At 51.3% G+C, this 18,314-nt stretch overlaps 9 protein-coding genes across 9 annotated transcripts; 6 read left to right on the top strand and 3 right to left on the bottom strand.

The window, feature by feature from the left end:
* Positions 1–2,236: 2,236 nt before the first annotated feature.
* Positions 2,237–2,780, top strand: M409DRAFT_64114 (uncharacterized protein; the record flags this gene model as incomplete). The annotated part of the gene is made up of 2 exons (XM_033815925.1): positions 2,237–2,679; positions 2,744–2,780. The coding sequence occupies 2 exons, from the start codon at positions 2,237–2,239 to the stop codon at positions 2,778–2,780; spliced, it is 480 nt and encodes a 159-aa protein (XP_033671223.1).
* A 662-nt stretch (positions 2,781–3,442) lies between these two features.
* M409DRAFT_35960 (uncharacterized protein) lies at positions 3,443–4,657 on the top strand (the record flags this gene model as incomplete). Its single annotated transcript, XM_033810478.1, has 4 exons — positions 3,443–3,491; positions 3,543–3,808; positions 3,862–4,159; positions 4,215–4,657. The coding sequence occupies 4 exons, from the start codon at positions 3,443–3,445 to the stop codon at positions 4,655–4,657; spliced, it is 1,056 nt and encodes a 351-aa protein (XP_033671222.1).
* Positions 4,658–5,395: 738 nt separating this feature from the next.
* M409DRAFT_64112 (uncharacterized protein) lies at positions 5,396–6,383 on the top strand (the record flags this gene model as incomplete). Its single annotated transcript, XM_033815924.1, has 2 exons — positions 5,396–6,152; positions 6,211–6,383. 2 exons carry the CDS (start codon positions 5,396–5,398, stop codon positions 6,381–6,383), a joined length of 930 nt encoding a protein of 309 aa, XP_033671221.1.
* A 1,468-nt stretch (positions 6,384–7,851) lies between these two features.
* Positions 7,852–9,966, bottom strand: M409DRAFT_64111 (uncharacterized protein; the record flags this gene model as incomplete). The annotated part of the gene is made up of 7 exons (XM_033815923.1): positions 7,852–7,951; positions 8,005–8,412; positions 8,529–8,641; positions 8,695–8,971; positions 9,023–9,322; positions 9,379–9,679; positions 9,732–9,966. The coding sequence occupies 7 exons, from the start codon at positions 9,964–9,966 to the stop codon at positions 7,852–7,854; spliced, it is 1,734 nt and encodes a 577-aa protein (XP_033671220.1).
* Positions 9,967–11,890: 1,924 nt separating this feature from the next.
* On the top strand, positions 11,891–12,556 carry M409DRAFT_19151 (uncharacterized protein; the record flags this gene model as incomplete). The annotated part of the gene is made up of 2 exons (XM_033804809.1): positions 11,891–11,911; positions 11,969–12,556. 2 exons carry the CDS (start codon positions 11,891–11,893, stop codon positions 12,554–12,556), a joined length of 609 nt encoding a protein of 202 aa, XP_033671219.1.
* Positions 12,557–12,950: 394 nt separating this feature from the next.
* On the top strand, positions 12,951–13,753 carry M409DRAFT_64110 (uncharacterized protein; the record flags this gene model as incomplete). Its single annotated transcript, XM_033815922.1, has 3 exons — positions 12,951–13,259; positions 13,299–13,578; positions 13,632–13,753. 3 exons carry the CDS (start codon positions 12,951–12,953, stop codon positions 13,751–13,753), a joined length of 711 nt encoding a protein of 236 aa, XP_033671218.1.
* A 293-nt stretch (positions 13,754–14,046) lies between these two features.
* M409DRAFT_19149 (uncharacterized protein) lies at positions 14,047–14,760 on the top strand (the record flags this gene model as incomplete). The annotated part of the gene is made up of 1 exon (XM_033804808.1): positions 14,047–14,760. The coding sequence occupies one exon, from the start codon at positions 14,047–14,049 to the stop codon at positions 14,758–14,760; it is 714 nt and encodes a 237-aa protein (XP_033671217.1).
* Positions 14,761–14,820: 60 nt separating this feature from the next.
* M409DRAFT_19148 (uncharacterized protein) lies at positions 14,821–15,627 on the bottom strand (the record flags this gene model as incomplete). Its single annotated transcript, XM_033804807.1, has 1 exon — positions 14,821–15,627. The coding sequence occupies one exon, from the start codon at positions 15,625–15,627 to the stop codon at positions 14,821–14,823; it is 807 nt and encodes a 268-aa protein (XP_033671216.1).
* Positions 15,628–17,136: 1,509 nt separating this feature from the next.
* Positions 17,137–17,998, bottom strand: M409DRAFT_64109 (uncharacterized protein; the record flags this gene model as incomplete). The annotated part of the gene is made up of 3 exons (XM_033815921.1): positions 17,137–17,480; positions 17,529–17,626; positions 17,772–17,998. The coding sequence occupies 3 exons, from the start codon at positions 17,996–17,998 to the stop codon at positions 17,137–17,139; spliced, it is 669 nt and encodes a 222-aa protein (XP_033671215.1).
* Positions 17,999–18,314: the final 316 nt, after the last annotated feature.

Below are 18,314 nucleotides of genomic sequence, written 5' to 3'. Positions count from 1 at the left end.
GCAAAACCCTCATGTCGACAAGGCCAATCAAGGCGCCTGCGTCTGCGTATGCAATGTCTCCACGACCAGAAGTGCATGTGATTGCCGGGTTGCTGATTAAATGTGCGGCTAGTCCTGCATGCATAAATGCCACCCAGCGGCCCCACGGAGATCCAGCCTCAGCCGCGTGCCTGGCGAGATTATAGCAGCAGCAGCCTGCTTCTGCAAAGTCTAGCCAAACGATCCTTTTACTCTCTCCTCTCCAGCATGTCTCGTTCGCTATCGACAGAGAACGAAGACACGACAGGCGCAAGGCGTCACGGGGCTTCATTTTCGCGCACAATTACAAAGGACGTACCTTTGTCCCGTGAGCAATCAAACACGACCGAAGAAAGGCTGCGACAATGGGAGTTCGGAGACGAACTCATGCAAAAGCTCGATTGCTACGTGGCGAAAGATAAGGTCGCTCGTCTATACAAGAGAAGCCAAGGAGATGTTGCAGAAGGCAAGAAAACGTCTTAACGTCTTCGCCACTGCATCTTTACAATCACTAATCGCAATGCGTTTGTGCAGCTGTGACTCTCTATGAGGATCTTTACAAGGACGAGAATGCGCCTGTACCTCAGGGCCCGCCAAACGGAACGACTACGGGAGATGTATCCATGTTCATCACAAAAGATCAGTAGTAAGCGCTGGCTTGAATTGACAGGGTTGGGCACGCGCTGACTACGTTGAAGTTGGGATAAGTATGTGGCGCTCGAGGTGTCAATCGTGAGTCTTGGCTTACACCAAGAAGAAAGAACCTCCGATGGCGCCTTGTGAACCCGAAACGGGCTCCTCCCTCGTCGAAAGACAACTGTGTCCTTCTTGTGAAACGAGTGCATTCCGAGAAGCTCATGTACGAATATTCCGAAATCGAAATCAACGGCTCGAGTCTATTGCGAATCATGAGAAACCTTTTCTGCGACGCCAGTGGCCTTACCCTCACAGATCATGTGAAGACGGTTGGGTTTGACTGCATTTGTATCTTTGTCACACCATGCTGACTATCTTTAGTTGAAACCAGAATGGTTCTTCTGGGCACGACATACGCTCAAGGCGCTTGCTGATGACAGCATTGACAACAACAGCCAGACTCAGTTCGAGATCACGGCCGCCCTCGCCTTTATCAAGCACCATTTTCCCGAGATAAGCGTGGAGCTGGCGAGTCCCAGCTTGAACACGCGTATCAGCTGGGAGAATCTCTGGGCAATTTTCTCGCCAAACTTACTGATGTTCGCGAAAGATATTCTGGACGAGCCTCGCGTGTGGCGTTGCGTGGACACCAGGTATCAGAAGAAATGGGACGGCACTCGTCAATTCATAATCAGAGCAGAGTCTGCAGAATACGATGGGCGACAGATAGGATTCGCGTTTACTGACTTGGTCATCCCACTCTATCAGGACGTGAAGCTCATAGAGGAGCTACAGTACCAGCCGCTATATCTCCTACCGGGGCGACAGACCATCTGGAAAGATGTCCTTGCACGAACTCAGAAACAGCTTTCCTTCATCGATCTACCATACAAGGTGCAGGAACATGGCGGAGAGGGAATCGTGCCCGGGCCACCAAAGCAGAGCTATTACGACCCTGACCCACCGCCACGCCGATGCCATGTGAGTATTTTGAGGTTGTGGTGCACGCATGGACAAGCTGACTCTTCTCGCCTCAGTTCCGTGGTCGAATCATGACAGATCCTGTCAAGTATAGAGAGATCGAGCAAAGCCCCCTTGGTTCAGACATCGTTGGAGGATGGAAACCAGGCCGAAATCGAATCTCTCAAGATGCTCCCGATGGAAAGGTATCAGTTGATAGGTAATTCTTGATCTCTTCGCTAATGAGACGCAGATAGTTGACCTTGGCGAGCTTTTTCGAGACCCTGTGACTGGCCCTGTAGACGTAGATCACGACAAATCTAACGTAGTCGAAGACAGTGACAGCGATTCCGACGATAGCAGCGACTGGATCGCATCTAGTGGAGACATGAGGCAAGGGGGCAGCCATCCTACCGCTACCGCAGAGGATCGTGCTGCCATCAACGCTCAGCTCTCGGATATCGAGCGGTTACTTTTCACAGGACTCGTGTACGGCTACTGTTTCGCAAACTCAAAATGGGGTAAGTTCAAACAGAATACAAAGAAAAAGCAGCTAAATTCATCTGGCGTAGGAGCATTCTCCGTATCACGAATGAAGGATGTGCAGTGGAACTCCACTCTAATGGACTCGCTAGTCCTGGACCCAGACATGCTTTCTTCCATGCGTCAGCTCGTGGAAAACCGTCTGGAGACAAATTTTGATGACTTTGTATCTGGTAAAGGCCAGGGACTCATCGGCCTTCTCTGTGGTCCACCAGGCCTAGGGAAAACATTCACAGCCGAAGCGATTGCAGAAGTTGCTCGGCGGCCACTCTATGCCGTGACGAGCGGCGCTCTTGGCTCAACTGCCCCTGAGATCAACAAGAACTTATCGGCAATCTTGGGGCTGTGCGCGCATTGGAATGCTGTCTTGCTTCTCGATGAAGCCGACATCTTTCTCGCCAAGCGGTCGCTCGATGACTTGGAGCGCAACGCCATAGTCTCTGTGTTTCTCCGCGAACTGGAATACTACCGGGGCATCATGATCCTGACGACGAACCAACCTGAGCTGATAGACCATGCAATGCTGAGTATGTTGACCCATTACCTATAGAATGGGCCGAATAACACTGACTTCGCGTAGGTAGAGTACATTTCTGCTACACATACCCTATTCTGGAAGCTAAGGCACGGCGAAAAATCTGGCAAAGTTTCGTTAGCAAAGCTCAATCGCTCGATAACGTCGATGTGAAGTTGGAGCAAAGAGACCTCGATGAGTTAGCAGAGGTAGATCTCAACGGACGTCAGGTATGCCATGGAACAGTAGCGAGTGATGTGATTGACATCAGCTAATCGAGATCTCGGCAGATCAAGAATACCATGAGTATCGCTGTCACGTTAGCTACGGCGAAAGATTCGAGGGTGCTCAGCATTGACACTATCAGATCAGCCAAGAAGATGCAGATGTTCGATTTCTTACACGCAGATGCAAAAGGGGCGCGACGACTGGACGATCGGCCTGCTGTAGCCGCGAAGCCCAAAGTCCTTGCGCTCAGTCGAGCGGCGTCTCCAGTGAGGAAAATCGACGTTCCAGCAATCGAGATAACAGGCGATGTCTAGGCTCGTATAGCAAGATTGCATCAACTCAGATTGACCGCACCTTCGCAGCGGCGGCCAACATCCCACTGACAGTCAGTCTAAGCCGCAGCTCGGGAGAAGGCAGCATGACGCCACTCGGCAAACTGTTTGAGACCCGCAAGACTGGAGGCGGAGGACCACAAGCTCAGCGAGTGCTTCACTTTTCACCAGCTTCCATATAATATAACTCTGAAGACCGACACCTCTCGACATGGTCTTCGGTATCGCGCTCTTGGGCGCGGGAACCTATCCCAAACAGAGTAGGAAATGAAGCCTCAGCGACCAAGAAAACAATTCTAACGGGGCTTTAGCATATCTGGCACCACTTCACTCTGTAGACGCAAAGCTTGTTGCCGTATACTCTCGGTCCCGTCGAAGCGCTGCAGATACGGCTGAAGAGGCCAAGAAGCTCAGTGGTTTCGTCTCCTCGAATTTTGACCTCTATCATGATGAGGAATCAGGTCCTGGATTGGACGATCTGCTCAAGCGTGATGATGTCCACGCAGTTGTCATATCGCTGCCGACTCTCGTGCAGCCTGGATTGGCTCTAAAGGCTCTTGCCGCTGGAAAGCATGTTGTGAGTTCATTCAGTGGTCAGGCATAGATGCCAATCCCACTGACTATGAACAGGTTATGGAGAAACCTATTGCAAAAGACGTACAAGCATCTCAAGCCCTCATAGCGGAGCACGACGCCAAGTACAAGTCAAAGGGTCTCATTCTATCGATCATGGAGCAGTACAGGTTCGATGAAGGCCACGACAACGCGAGACAGATCGTCACCGACGGCACCATTGGCGATCTCACTGCAGTACATGCACGCGTCTGGAACAAAGTGTCGCCAGGAAACAAGTACTACGAAACCGAGTGGAGAAAAAAGCCGGAGTACCAAGGAGGTTTCCTCCTCGATGGCGGTGTCCATTTCGTCTGTGAGTGCATCGAATGCCACAGGTCGCTGACCATCGCTAATCAATGCCGCCACAGCATTGATTCGACACATTGCAGCTGACGAGATCGTGGAGACGGTGTCATTTGCAAAGCAGACTCTGGACCACTTACCGCCCCTCGATACCGTACAGGCAGCATTGAAGCTCAAATCCGGAGCCTTGGGCACATTGAGCATCTCGTTTGCTTCTGCGAAGAGAGATTTCAGCTACGTCTTCATCGGGTCCAAAGGCAGCTTAGTCTTGACGCGTGATCCGAACGGCACCAAGCTCATAGTAGAGGACGATGCAGGCAACGCCGTCAGCGAGGAGATCGTGAGCAACAGCAGCACGTACAAGAACCTGTTCGCGGCATTCCTGGACGACATCCAGGCTGGGAAATCGGACGAAAGAGGCTCGCCACAGCAGGCACTCGCTGATGTTGCTGTTGTTGAGAGTATCTGCAGTGGAGGTGGGAGTGTCAAGTACTATCCCGGCATTTGAAGAAGGCCAGACACGATATCACGGACCTTGAAGGAGCTAAACGAAAGCCAAGACGCAAAATCGCTTACTGTATGAACGACCAGACTTGAAAATAGATACTGCCTCCTGTGGTCGACGAATGGGCGTCCACAAAACACTCAGTATTACCCTGCGACCTTGTTTTTGTCTCAGAGCGAACACCTCACATGGCATCGATTACGCCAAGTCGCATGAACACGAGCTCAGCACCAGGCATGCCATGGCCTATCGAACCCTGATCAGCCCCAGTGAAGTCGCGAAGGACTAGACTGCCTCATGCGGCCATACCTGTCATATGTTGTCTTTCCTTGAATAAGTATCGCACCCCGATCTGTCCATGCTCAGCTAATTGTTCCCCAAGTTTGTTGGGGCGATTTGGCTGCTCACTGCGATGAGAATACTATCGAGAGCGACAAGCAGCCGCCAAGACGTCCTTGACTGCGTTCCAGGATGTTGATGATTATCGTGTCAGCATCCTGTGATATGCCCGCATTTAGGTTCGCCATTGATTGCAAAGGACCTCAGTAGGCAGTACTAATAGCGTAGCCCCGCCCTGAGTCTGCACGGCTACCACATCATCGATTGAGTTGGAGCGATTCTCGCAGTGGGTTCTTGGAAGCTGACTTCACTTCTTGAATCTCACACTTACATCAACAGTATTTAATACAAGTTCCGGGCGGAGCCAGTCTGAAATTATCAGGAGTCTCAGTCGTCGCTATAATGTCAGACCCAGGTTTCCCAGATCACTGGGGCTGGAAGTTCACCAAGAATATCCACACCAAACCAGAAGGACCTACCGATCCAACGAGCATCAAACTGCATTCAAACTTCGTTGTCCTGGTCACCGGTGCTGTCAAAGGTGTAGGCTACAACATTGCCCTCTCCTACGCCAAGGCCGGAGCAAAAGGCATCGTCATCGCGTCCCGCACACAGTCTGACCTGGACAAACTTGCCACCGAGCTCGAAACTATCAACCCGGGCATCTCCATTCTCTCCCAAAGATGCGACACGACGAAGGATTCCGATGTCGAACAGCTGGCGAAGGCCACGAAAGACAAGTTTGGCCGCCTGGATGCCGCCATCGCCAACGCAGGCATCATCTCCAAATACATCACCAAATCCGACGGAAAAGAGTACATGCCAGTCGGAATCTTCGAAGACCCCGACCTCCCCCGGGTCATCGAAACCAACCTGCTTGGTTCCTGGCGCGTGGCGAGATCTTTCATCTCCTTGCTCCAAGCCACGCCCGACGGACCGCAGGCGTTCGCGGTGATCACGAGCGTGGCGAGCCATATGACGGATAGCCAGTTCACGCCAGTGGCGTACGTTCTGAGTAAAATTGCGATCAATCGTATGGTGGAGTGTATCAAGAACGATCATGAAGGCATTGGGGCATTTGCGGTACATCCTGGTGCGGTCCTGACAGTACAGACGGAGAGGCATCATGAGACGCAGTTGGGGAGTGTTTGGACTGATTGTAAGCCAGATTTTGTCATGAGTAGATTATTGTGTGATGGCACTGATTCTTGGCACAGTGCTCATCGATGACCCCGGCTTGTGTGGCGGCTTCTTGACGTGGTTGACGAAGGAGAAGAAGCCTTGGCTGTCTGAACGGTATGTTTCGAGTAATTGGGACGTGGAGGAGTTGGAGGCTAGGAAGGATGAGATTGTTGAGAAGGACTTGTTGATGTTCAGGATGAATGTTTGAGGAGAGCTACGGTGCGTCCCTGGGAGAGCTATGTAGCATTTTGAGGCCAGCGCTGAACGACTCATAGCAAAACGTCCATCCAGTCTTAAACCAAGATCTGACTCGAGGTCACTCGTTTCGTATAGCCTCTTCTGAAACCAAGAATGATACACAGAAGAATAGGACTCCAATGCTACGACGTCTATACCGCCACAATTATTGAACCCGCCCTTACGCCCATTTACGGTCTTCCCACTTTCTCTCTTCCCCTCTCATCCATCGCTGGTACTTGTAGCATTTGATCCTTCCCTTTTCCGTTTGCTTCCGGCGGCCGGCCCACCACAGCCTTGCCCTTTCCTCCGAGCCCACTCTCCTCAGCACTGCTCCGCTTTTGGCCCACTCGCAGATAAAACCACACTCCCAGCATGATCAAAACTGCCACGAAGGCCAATCCACTCACAGCTCCTCCGATTATTGCGCCCAGATCGGGCGGTCTCTGATGCGGTGCCCATGTTGATTCAGAAGTCGGGAGGGGCGTGGATGTACTTGTTGATGTGCAGCCCACTAGGTCGGTCGTTAAGCTGAGTGTTTGGCGAGCAAGGAGGTGATGGATGAGATCTGGTGTTGGTATGCGTTTGGCCATGGTCAGATGTATCGGCGGTTGTTGGAGATGAGTGTGATTGTGGATCAGACTTGTGTTGGGTCGGGCGTGCGGTGCTGGCTTTATGCCTCTAAGTGATGTATGTTGTCCCCGTAATAAACCTGTAAGTATTGTATTATAGACCATTCTTGCGAGGTGAAGTCTGCAACAATGGCTTTCGTTCTAGAGGGTTGATCCAAGCATTCCAAAGAAAATGCCACTGGAATGTATCATGTTGTGACCGACGCTTAGTCCTTCTAAAGGGAGCTTGCGGTTGCACCTGGGACGTGAACTTGTTGATGCCGTCTCCAGAAGAAGAAAAGAAGCATCGCTAACGTTACGACTAGACCGCCTGATACGAGGCTGCAGGCGATTGCGATGAGGTCTGATGTTGAGTGTGCCATATGAACTGGATGAATGATGCGAATACGATTTGGCCCTGTATTGTGGTTTCTCTTTTGATTCGCGTGAAAGAACCAGAGATGGCGGAGGAAGTACGAGGTCGTTCTATCAGGCTGGAAGAAGACAGTGGCAAAGTACAGTTTGTGACATCCTTGTTGGCGATATTGAAGGACAGGGGTCATCAAGGGAGAGTTCAATAGATCTGCCCAACAAATCTAACTCCCACCTGTCCGGACGGGCTTGGATCATGATCCAGGGCGACATGTGATACTCGAATCGTGCTGAATGCTCGGAAGTGCACTGTAACTGAGGCCGTACATTGGGAGCGTTGGCATTCCAGTAGATATAAGGGTCATCTGGTATAATCAATGGAGGCCGGGAGACTATGAATGCTTTCAAATAGATGATTGCTAGCAGCATTGTTGGACATAGCGTTGGCCTTCTGAATCACAGAGCAACCGCAATCCTGTTTGTCTCGAACTTGCGGGTGTTCGGAATGCCCAAGGCACAAGCCATGGCGCATGCTCCAAAAGCAATACTCACATACCTAGATAATGGTATTAGCAACAAGCTATCATGCATTGGAATCAACATTCTTACCAAACGAGATGCAAAGCCTCAGCGTAAGCCCACTGGGTACCAGTCAAAGCAGCACCAAGAATTGCCTCGGTGACTCCAGGAATCGCCGATGCGTTAGCCGGTGCAGTGAGGAACGTGCCGACAAAGAGTTCTGCACTGGAAGCTGGAAGCCCTGCCTGAATTGCGTATGTTGCAACGAGAACGGGGAGCCTCTTGGTCAACTTCTTGACAAAGACGCTGTAGTAGATCGAGTATCCGATGGCACCGCCTACCGCACGAACGGAGAGGGACAATGCGGCGCAGGTCGTGATTAGAGCATCCGGAGCTGCGATCATGGCGACTGTAGCGGCAGGAACGATAACACCCCCCAGGCCGAAGGCTGCGAAGGCGGCGAGTGTGACGGACTGATAGACGTTCTCTGGCGTCATGCTGGCGAGCGATCCGCCGAATGCAGTGAGCATCATGGCAGCCCGTAGATGCAAGTATTAGCAAGAGGTTTGTTTTGAACGTTAACGCACTCCGAACGTTAACGCGTTAACGCTCACGAACTTACCAGGAACAGCACCCATTTGGAACCACCTTTCCACGTGCTTAAGAGAGCATTCCAGATGATAGCACCAACGGCAGTTGAAAGACCCACCGGAAGTCCTCGCCAACCCTGAGCAGTGTCAAAAAACGTTCCCAGATGAATTCCACATTGATACCACTTACAATAGAGACCGGATTGGGGCTCCACACGTTCGATATCGTCAATGGCCAGAAATTTAAGAGCGAAAAGAAGTTCATTCCAGCCACAAATGCAACAGCAAAGGATAAACCAACGACACGCTGGCCTTGGAAGAGCTCGAAAGGAACCATGGGGTGGCGGGCGAACTTCCATTCCCAGATGAACCATGTCAGGAGGAGAGCGATGCCAATGAGAAGGGTGCAGAGAGTGTAAGCGGAGGTCCAGGGGTGTGTGTAACCACCGGCTTGAAGTGCAACAAGGCTGGGTGAAGACGTCAGCCAAAAGCTCGTGGTATGTTCACGGAGGACTTACAAGAGAACTAGACCGACAATCGACAGGAAGCCTCCGACGTAGTCAATTCGCTTCAGGATCTCAATCTTCTTGAGACCATCGCCTCGGCGGTGTCCATGGGGGAAGTAGAAGACAGCAAGACCGACAAGAGTGACAGCGTTATAGATGAGCGAAATCCAAGAGCCCCATCGCCATGTGGGGTTTGACCCTCTCGTAGAGAAGAGCTCGCTGTACATAACGTAAGGGCAGAATGGGAGAACGAAAGCTGTGAGGATGGCCAGACTGTACCCACGATGTCGTACAGGGACGACTTCGGCCAGGCTGTAGACGATGTCAGTGAACGCGTCAAGCGGCATGGATGAATTTGAATATTTTACCCAGCTAGACCGGTCAACTCACCAATCCCAGCACCTGCACCAGCGAGAGCCATTCCCGCAAGAGCTTGGCCAAGTTGATGGGAAGTCCCAAGAACAATGCACCCAACGCACAGAAGTGTTGCTCCAAAAAGTGCAATGCTTCGCTTGCCGAATAGGTCTTGCAAGTATCCTACAAAAGGGCATACAGCAGCAATGGCTAGAGTATTTGCAACTGGCAACCAGCCAATGATGTCGTGGGCGTTGAGGTCCTCGGCGATGAAGATTAAAGTACCGCCAGTGAAATACAACGGAATCTGAGAGCCTGTGGATATCAGTGTCGGCCATGATTCGGCTATAATAGTGGTGAGTCTTACCGGTATAGAGCATTGACAAGAAGGCTGCAGCCAGAAGCTTCTTCACAGTCCAATGGACTTTGCCATCTGAATCGTCTCCCTTGAAAGCCTGGTGGTTCTCTATGTCGACAGCAGCGAGAGTCTCATGAGTCTCAACCTTATCGAGGGGATTGTGTTTTTGTACGCCAGGGGTCTCAGCATCTGAAGTCGTCTCTATGCGCTCCAGCGTCTCCTTCTCGTACTCTTGTGCTGCCATGTTGTGGACACTGTAAGGTGAAGTAGCAGACGAGGAATGAAGTGTGCAAGTCACCCTATGATCGACGGCGAACCGAAAGAGATATATGCAAACATCTACCGATCGCTCAAAAGCTATGCCGGTGAGGGGAAAGCATAGCCGTTGTCTAGCCACAATCTTGCTTCACAGACATCCAGAGCATCAGGACATCTGCGTCGACAGCGTCGAGTCAATCACAGGCTGCACCAGACCAGTCCTAAAGTGCGCTTGGCGTTGTACATTGATACAACGAAAGCCGTGGCGGCTCCAGTGGATTGGGTAGATGGACGTCCAGCACGTGGGAATAACGGTAAACACTCGGTCCGTAGCGGTCCAACAGCTGTCTCTACGAACGCCAGCTCCAGAGGCGGTTAAGTGTAACTGATAGACCGCGTTGCATGTATAGAAGTACTCTCGCTCTAGGCCAATTGGGCGTGTTCACACGCGACAAGAACGCCTCCAAGATGCGGAGAAGCTGGGGTGCATAGGCGTGGCGCCCCCAAAGCGTGGATCTCTGGTCTGGCCCATGGTCGTTCGCCTATTGCTTTGCTCGGCTGTTCTGACTGAGCATCTGAATTGCTTGATGAGACATATTTGGGGTGGCAATGATGGGGAAAAGTGGTGATTGATGGAAGTGAGGAAAGAAGAGGCTTTCGCCTACTACGATCTAACTTATTGGGGATTAGTGGAATTTACGGATCTCTTGATGTCCCCGACGTCCCTGACTTCACCTCCTCTTCAAACACCGTTCTAACCTCAGACATTAGATGCAATGTCATGCATCCGGACTTGCCGTGTGGCACGTTACTCGCTAGTCCATGACGATCCAGATTGTGCCATCGAGTGGCGCATAGCCATTCGAATCTGCTTCGTTCTCTTTCCACCAGATGCTTTAGCGAATGGCCAAGGAAACAAGGCGGAAATGGAGCGGCGACCAGGGCACCTTGTTGTACACGGAGCGAGAATGTCACTAGTCGGGCCTTGTGGAGTATTCAGGGGCTGTTCGTCACAAGGCCGTCCGAAATTCCTTGTGTCTCGTCCGTAAAACTCGCAGCACCCACAGCGACCGTCAAAGGTGTGGTTGTGCTGCCAGAGACACCACAGGCTTCGATTGACAGGACAAGATTATCCTTTGTTTTGCCAATTCTACCCTTTCCAACGTCTAGAAAATGAGGCAGTGGGCGGGCAATAGCATGCCATTATCGAAATCGGTCAACATAATAACCACGGTCTACTAGTAAGATCTATCGTCGAACCCGGCTACCCTTCACTCTAACAGAATGGCTAAAAGGCTTACGGCTCATTGATGGTTTATTTGCAACTTTCAACTAACAAATGCTGTCGCGCAGAACGTCACCAAGTCCCTCGAAAGATGGTACGGGCAAAGGTCCTAGCCACCCGGCGCAGCACACTTATCCCTCAAGGAAGAAACCGATGTACTGCGTCAAGGGATCGAGACGGCCATAGAATTGCATTTTGGCAGTTTGGTCCCTTTATAGGTGAAGTACACCTAAATCTGAGTGAAAGGTAAAGTTGTCTCGTAACACGGTATAACCTAGTATGCGACGCTCGACCAGCAGCAGATAATTGGGTATCTTCAAAATGGACCACAAGTCATCACTAGTGACGTGCGGAGGTGCAGCAAGAGCCTGTTACCGGAGAAGTATCGCAACAAGCACACGTTCGAAAGCTTCTGACGCTACTGCTTCTTCACATGTCAAGGAATGATGTCACGCAGGTGAATGTTATTCACCTCTTGCACGTGCCGCGCGCTTCAGCACGGGTTACTTGCGCCGCGAATGAAGTGATGGAGCAGCTGACGACACTTTCGTTCACTCGCTCAATGTAGCCATTTAAATACTTCTCTCATTCGCGGAAGTCTTCTCTCACAACACACACATCTAAGATGCCCAAGCTCATACTGAAGGTACGTACACTAGCCCTGTTGATTGACATGCGACTCGCACTAACAGACTGTCTAAAGAATACCCACCCTTCCCAGCGCTCCCAATCCGCAACCTCTTCGCCTCGGTCCACACTCTCTAAAGCCGCCGAGTCTTTTGCCAGCAAATGGCTCTTTCGCTTCTCCGAACTCAATCTTGAACTCGAGTCGGCTAAGCACGAGCGGGAGCCAGACGAGGACAACTTCGACGCTGGGGACGACGGTGAGATGCGTCATCTTGCGGTAGTCGGCCACACGCAAGAGCTTCTCATATCATTCGACGAGGAAGCAACCACAGGTAGCTTCACCTCGAAGACCTTCACCAACAAACCCGACGTCTCGAACCCATTCCTCGTTGCCGAGGATATGCGAGAGTTCGTCTACACTTTCTTGACCCACTGGGATCGAGTGAGGAACGAAGGCTGGCACGGGTTGCCGAGAGGCACGACTTGGATAAGGCCTTTCATTAAGAAGTTGAATGAGTTGTTCCGGGAGAATAAGAAGTTAAAGCCTATGCCGGGGATGAAGAAGCCTGTCTATCATGGCGGAATGACAAGCAATCGTGGACGACCAAAGGGCAGTGGCAAGAAGAAGAAGAAGGCGGACTCGGATGATGATGATTACGAGTAGAGGTTGGAAGCTTTGGTGGCAGGTGGTGTCTGTAATAGGAAGTTGGGTGGGGCGGATATTGGGCCTATCCCTGTTCTCGGCCGAGACGTAGCTGTAGCGAGAATATGCGTCAGCACACTCAGGGACTGAATATGACTTCTCCGACTTCTCGGAAGATCCCCAAAACTTTGAAAGAACTACCTAATCCGCATCCAGACCTAACTGGCGTCAGACCATCGTGCCCTACGGACTTACAGCACCAAATTCCATTTCACCACAACCACAATGACCGTGTCTCTCCTAACGAGCATGCAGTGCTTACTTCAGCAGTCCAAGATGACTTCAGAGTACTTAACGCTCATGCCATTGGTGTCGACTCGCAATGGAAGAATCCAAAACCCACAGTTCATCAAGAATGTCCGAACGCAAGGTCGTCCTCACCACCGGCGCAACTGGTGCAATTGGCAGCGCAACTGCCGTGGCCTTGGCTAAGACTGGCGAATTTGACCTCGCGCTGCACTATCGCAATGCCAGCCCCGAGAAGCGAGCCACACTGCAGGAAGAGATCCTGGAAGCTGCTCCTTCGAATCTAAGGATCGAGTTCTTCCAGGCAGATCTAGGAGATTCAGCGTCGATTCAAGAGCTCCACAGCGAGATCACAAAGACTATGGGGGGAATCGACGCCTTTTTCGGCAATGCAGGCTCAAACGAAGGGGCAACCAACGTCCAGAGTCTGGCCGACGTATCGACAGAAGTCTTCTAGAAGACGTGGAAAGTTAATGTCGAATCGAATATTCTACTTTCTCAGCTGTGTTTGCCTCATATGCAAAAACAAGGCTATGGTCGTATCATTCTGACCTCTTCGTTGGCCGCACTCACTGGAGGTATCGTTGGTCCACACTACGCTTCATCCAAGAGCGCTTTGCATGGATTCATTTACTGGCTTGGAGGCTCCGTGGCCAAGAGCGGAGTAACCGTGAACGGAATCGCCCCTGGGCTTGTGACTGGAACCGAGTTGCTTGATGTTGGGACCGTGGCTAACAGTAAGTGCCCCACTTGCGTTATGTCCCTTTTCAGAGACCGATCAGGCTATTAGGAATACGAATTGGAAGAGCTGGGCATCCGGAAGAGGTTGCGGAGACGGTGGTTTGGATGATGAAGAGTGGTTATCTGACGAGGAAGATCGTTACTCTTGATGGCGGCATCTTTTGTAGGTGATGTGCAATGAGAGACACCTGCAACAGTCATTACGAAGCCTCAGACCAACGACAATGAGCAAAGAGGCACTAGAGAGAAAGTATGTAACTTATCCTTCGGACTTTGCACCACTTCAGGAAGTCATCGAAGGATTCAACTTGCATGTGTGGGAATGCGTCCTAACTCCGTAGCTCTATGGAGCTGGAATCCTTCACAATTGATGAACTTACCATTCTTTTGAACTTTTCAAGAGCTGATTCAATCTCTCACCGCTGTCGTTGATCAAAACTGCTTGGGGTGTGTACACGCTCTCGATGGCTTTACAACCACACATCGGGGAGGGGGCATTCAGGGATGAACCAAAGATAGATGAAGGCCCAATAATTGACGGCAAGCCAACGAGTATCTCAACATGGTCAGCAAAACAGTTGAAAGACTGCGCTCTCCTACCTGGCCTGTTCAAGACGATCAATTTGGCTTATCTGACGTCTGACGAGAAGAGTTTTGGTACAAGTACCGGAGATAGACTCAAGTCCACCGAAGATCTGATACAAGTGCTTCGCAACGATGCCAACTCATTCATCATCATATTAAACCAAACTCATAGCGACAGAGAGGTTTTATCAACTGCCAGCTGTCGAAGGTACTACGGACCGGAATCGGATACCAGTCGGGCTTGGGCGTGCACTCACACGCCTGCACCTGGTGTCGAAGAGTGGGAACTGAAGTTGGTGGCGACTCATCCTTCAGCTCAAGGCAAAGGGCTGGCGAGCTACATGCTCGGACTTACGGAGAAAGAGGTCGTCAGTCGATTCAACGCTAGAGAAGGGAGTCGTCGCAAGGCTGCGGCGGCGCAGTCTCATCCCAAGATGATCATGTGCACCCCAGAGACGACATTTGCGGAATTCTATGCTCGAAGAGGGTATGGCAAGGATTACGTGCGGCCCTTTAAAAACGATCATATTGGCTTTGACATAAACTTCATGTCCAAGATGCTGGATCCGAAAGATGGTGATCATATGGAATAGAATTGGAGGATCTACACGGATAGCCCAACATTTGAGAGCTTCAGTGTTTCGCCACAATAACTAGAGTGAATCTTCTTCCTTCATAATCAGCATCATAACCCTTAGAAAGAAGTCTCGCGGCCCTCCGGTCGAACATTTTAGACCCCCTTCGTCAACTTTGACCTGAAGCTTTTGCCTGCCCAGTGGCCGGAAACCCATCTTCTCATACAGTTTCTGCTGATAATCTCCCGCAGTGTCCAAGAATACAGGCGTGAAATTGTCTTTTTCGAGGCATTGCTGTCGGTATTGCTCAATCTGCCATCGTAGTAGGCCGGCTGACAACCCCTTTCCTGCATGTGCCGGATCGGTCCCAAGAATTTGCACGAATGCTCCTTCGTGTCGACTTTTGTAGCCCAGAGGGCGTAAGCAGCGATCGTAAAGACCGGATAGCTTAGACTCGAAGTATAGGAAATTCCATGTCCCCATGAATCGTCCCAGCCGAAGTAAGGCGAAGAGAAATCCACTTCGGAGGACCGCGTAGGTTGTGACCTCGACTTTCGGTGGGAGCCAGCAAAGCATCGCCGCCGGCTGCGAGCTACCTGCCGGAACCGCGACGGATATGCTGCCTCCAATGAGTCGTACAAGGCGGACAATCGCACGGTAGAATGTCAGACGGTCTTGCTGGGCCGCTGTAAGAGCCTCCAATATTGAAGTATCATCTCCCTGCGGTGCAGATTCAACAGGAGGAATATGTTCCTGCAGATTCTGCCACCAGTTGATATCCCAGTTGCGGAGGAAGGAGTTGTAGAGAATACGGGCAACAACCTCATCCTCAGACGGGTCGGCCAAACGGTACTGCGGCCTGTCTCCAGAATTCGTTAATTCCATCGTGGCTTCTTAGTCTAGGGAAAGCAGGAGAACAATGTACTCGCTTTGGATCCTCCACCCAGCGGCTTCAGGAATGTAGCATTCAAAATGGGTTGACAGGCAGCACAAGATGTTGAACGGAAGGCATGCCGTACGGATGCGAGCTGCCCAATAGTAGCGTAGAGTGGCTGAAAGCACAGAGCTACAGACGAGCAGGAAGCTTCCGCACTCCGCCCGAAAGAACAGCTACATCAGGAGTGATTAGGGCAGTCAGGCTACGTATTACCGCATCGGGATTCATCTCCCCGGGGTCCGTCAAGGCACGTAGCTTGATCTATCCCATCTCTAAGCCGTTAGGAAACTGTATTGAATGTATTGACGAGCTCGGTATTGACAGACTTAGAATTTCTTCGTGACTGCGTTGTGAATCATGGACAAGGCTGTATTGGAAGCGCTAGACGTGAGACCGAAGCCTTTGTTCCAATATTCACAAACGAATTGTAACGGCTGAAAGGGCCATTGAGGATCTTGCGTGGCTTTCTCCACACAATGCCGTTCATGAAGGCTCGTACATCTTGCTTTGTTCCATAGTCTGAAAGCAATTCTTGTAGCCTTGTACCATTCAATAACAAAGGAATTGTTATCAATGCTATTCCCCGATAAGTCGTAACACAACCTTTCCAAGACCTATATAACCACCTCATCTGTCCCCATACTCAAGTTTTTCCTTCTTCAGCCACACACACCACCAACTCAACTAGCCTCCAAGCCGAAAGGACTAGAAGGATTTGGCTCTCCCTTCATCCCGGCACACAACTGGAGCAATGCACAACATGCGGGGCGCCTGGAGCGCATAATGGGCACTACGGGCTTTCCATGACAGAGGCGGCGGGACCGTTGGTCGGGGAATGACAACGCCTGGAGCGCATAATTAATGAAGCTTTGTACGACAGAGGCGGGGGGTCCGTTGGTCGAGAGAGCCAGCGACTGGATCGCATACTGGACGAAGTTATCTACGACAGAGGCGGCGGGTCCGTTGGTCGGGAAGCATGAGCGGCGCATTGGAGGACTTGACACCAGCAAAGGGCTTTTCACGACAAAGGCGGCGGGTCCGTTGGTCAGAAGAGCCAGCGCCTGGAGCTCATACTGGACGAAGCTATCTACGACAGAGGCGGCGGGTCCGTTGGTAGGGAAGCACAGTCGGCGCCAGGGGCGCATAATGCTGGCATGAGGGTCTTTTCGACAAAAGCGACGGGTTCGTTGGTCGAGAAGTCTTCCGGCTCCCTTGAGAGGTTGAGCTCTGTACATTATCGGGGACAGGCTGGTGGACAGAGCGCTGTGCGCATAATCAACATCAGCTTCCTACGACAAAGGCGACGGGTTCGTTGGTCGAGGAAGCTGCATAATATCGGCTCGCCTTTGAGAGGCTTGAGCATTATATTGTCAAATCTTTTTCATCGACTCCTTCGCCGCACAAGCGAGGATTTGGAGAAGAAGAACCAACACCACTTGTAGAGGCAGCCTGCTAGTCTACTCTGTGTGTAACCACTCCGCAAACCATCCAACAGCCGCATTCTTCGCCCTCGTCATTGCCCTCTGCTCTCCAGGCTTCTCCTCGTCGCCCCTGACTAGAGCGCCGTGCGCCATACCGGCAAAGTGCTGATAGTCAAATGCCAAATCGCCTCGAGCTTGCGTGACGCGCCAGAAATGGTCTTTCAACTCGGGTGAGAACGGTGGATCGTGCTCCGGTGCCAGCAATTGGACTGGGACGTCAACATTATCGATGTCTTCCTTCTTCAGGATACTTGGATGACCGGCGATCACGCAGTCCACCAAGTTGTTGCCTTTGGCTCCGAGGCGGAAGACGGCCCAACCTGAGTAGTCGTTAGTTTTTAATCTGAATGAGATGCCTATCCTCTTACCACCCCAACAGAACCCAACAGCCCCGACCTTCTTGTATTCACTCCTCAACTTCCTCGCACAAGCGAAGATCTCTGGCTCTCGGATCTCCCTGCTGTTTCTCTGCACGCATCCAGCCACATCAATTCCGTTAGGTGCCCACTCATGTGGTTCCATTTTCAGGGCTCTCAAATCCAGTTCTTCTCCATTCAAACTAAAATACCAATAAGCATCTACAAAAAGCCAACCAACACGAGATAACTTACAAATCTGGCAGATACACAGTCGCTCCCACCTCACGAGCATAATGATCTGCCAAGAGTCTCGCATTGCGGTATTTCCAGCCCACGAGGTCATGCACGAAGAGGATTGCCACGTCCGAGCTTGAGCCTGTTTTGTAGGCTTGATTGGAAGTAGTTGGAAAGGGGATGACCTCGCCTTGTGGCTCGCCGGACCATTCGAAGCCGCTGAGGCAGCATTTCTGAGCAGTCATTCTGACAATGCTTAACGTTAGACGTTTTGTTCAAATGGAAGGTGGTCGTTCCTATGCACTTCATCTCTCCATTGAACTGCCTTAATAATGTGGGGGTCACAGCTCAAGGCTACAGCTGATTGACGTGGCACAGAGAAGGATGAGTTAGGTTCGATCTTTCCCTGTGAGTCATAGTTGAACGCTGCTGAAGCTCACAGAATGGTGCGAATGATACCTGTCGGTTGTGTCTTGGCCCTTGATATGAACACATTGACCTAGAACATCGCCTTGTAACCGACAATGAAGCTGATCAACGAGGAGATATCATTGTCCTCTC

This window comes from Zasmidium cellare, assembly GCF_010093935.1.
Source record: "Zasmidium cellare ATCC 36951 unplaced genomic scaffold M409scaffold_7, whole genome shotgun sequence".
Lineage (NCBI taxonomy): Eukaryota > Fungi > Ascomycota > Dothideomycetes > Mycosphaerellales > Mycosphaerellaceae > Zasmidium > Zasmidium cellare.
This window is presented reverse-complemented; position numbering and strand designations above follow the sequence as displayed.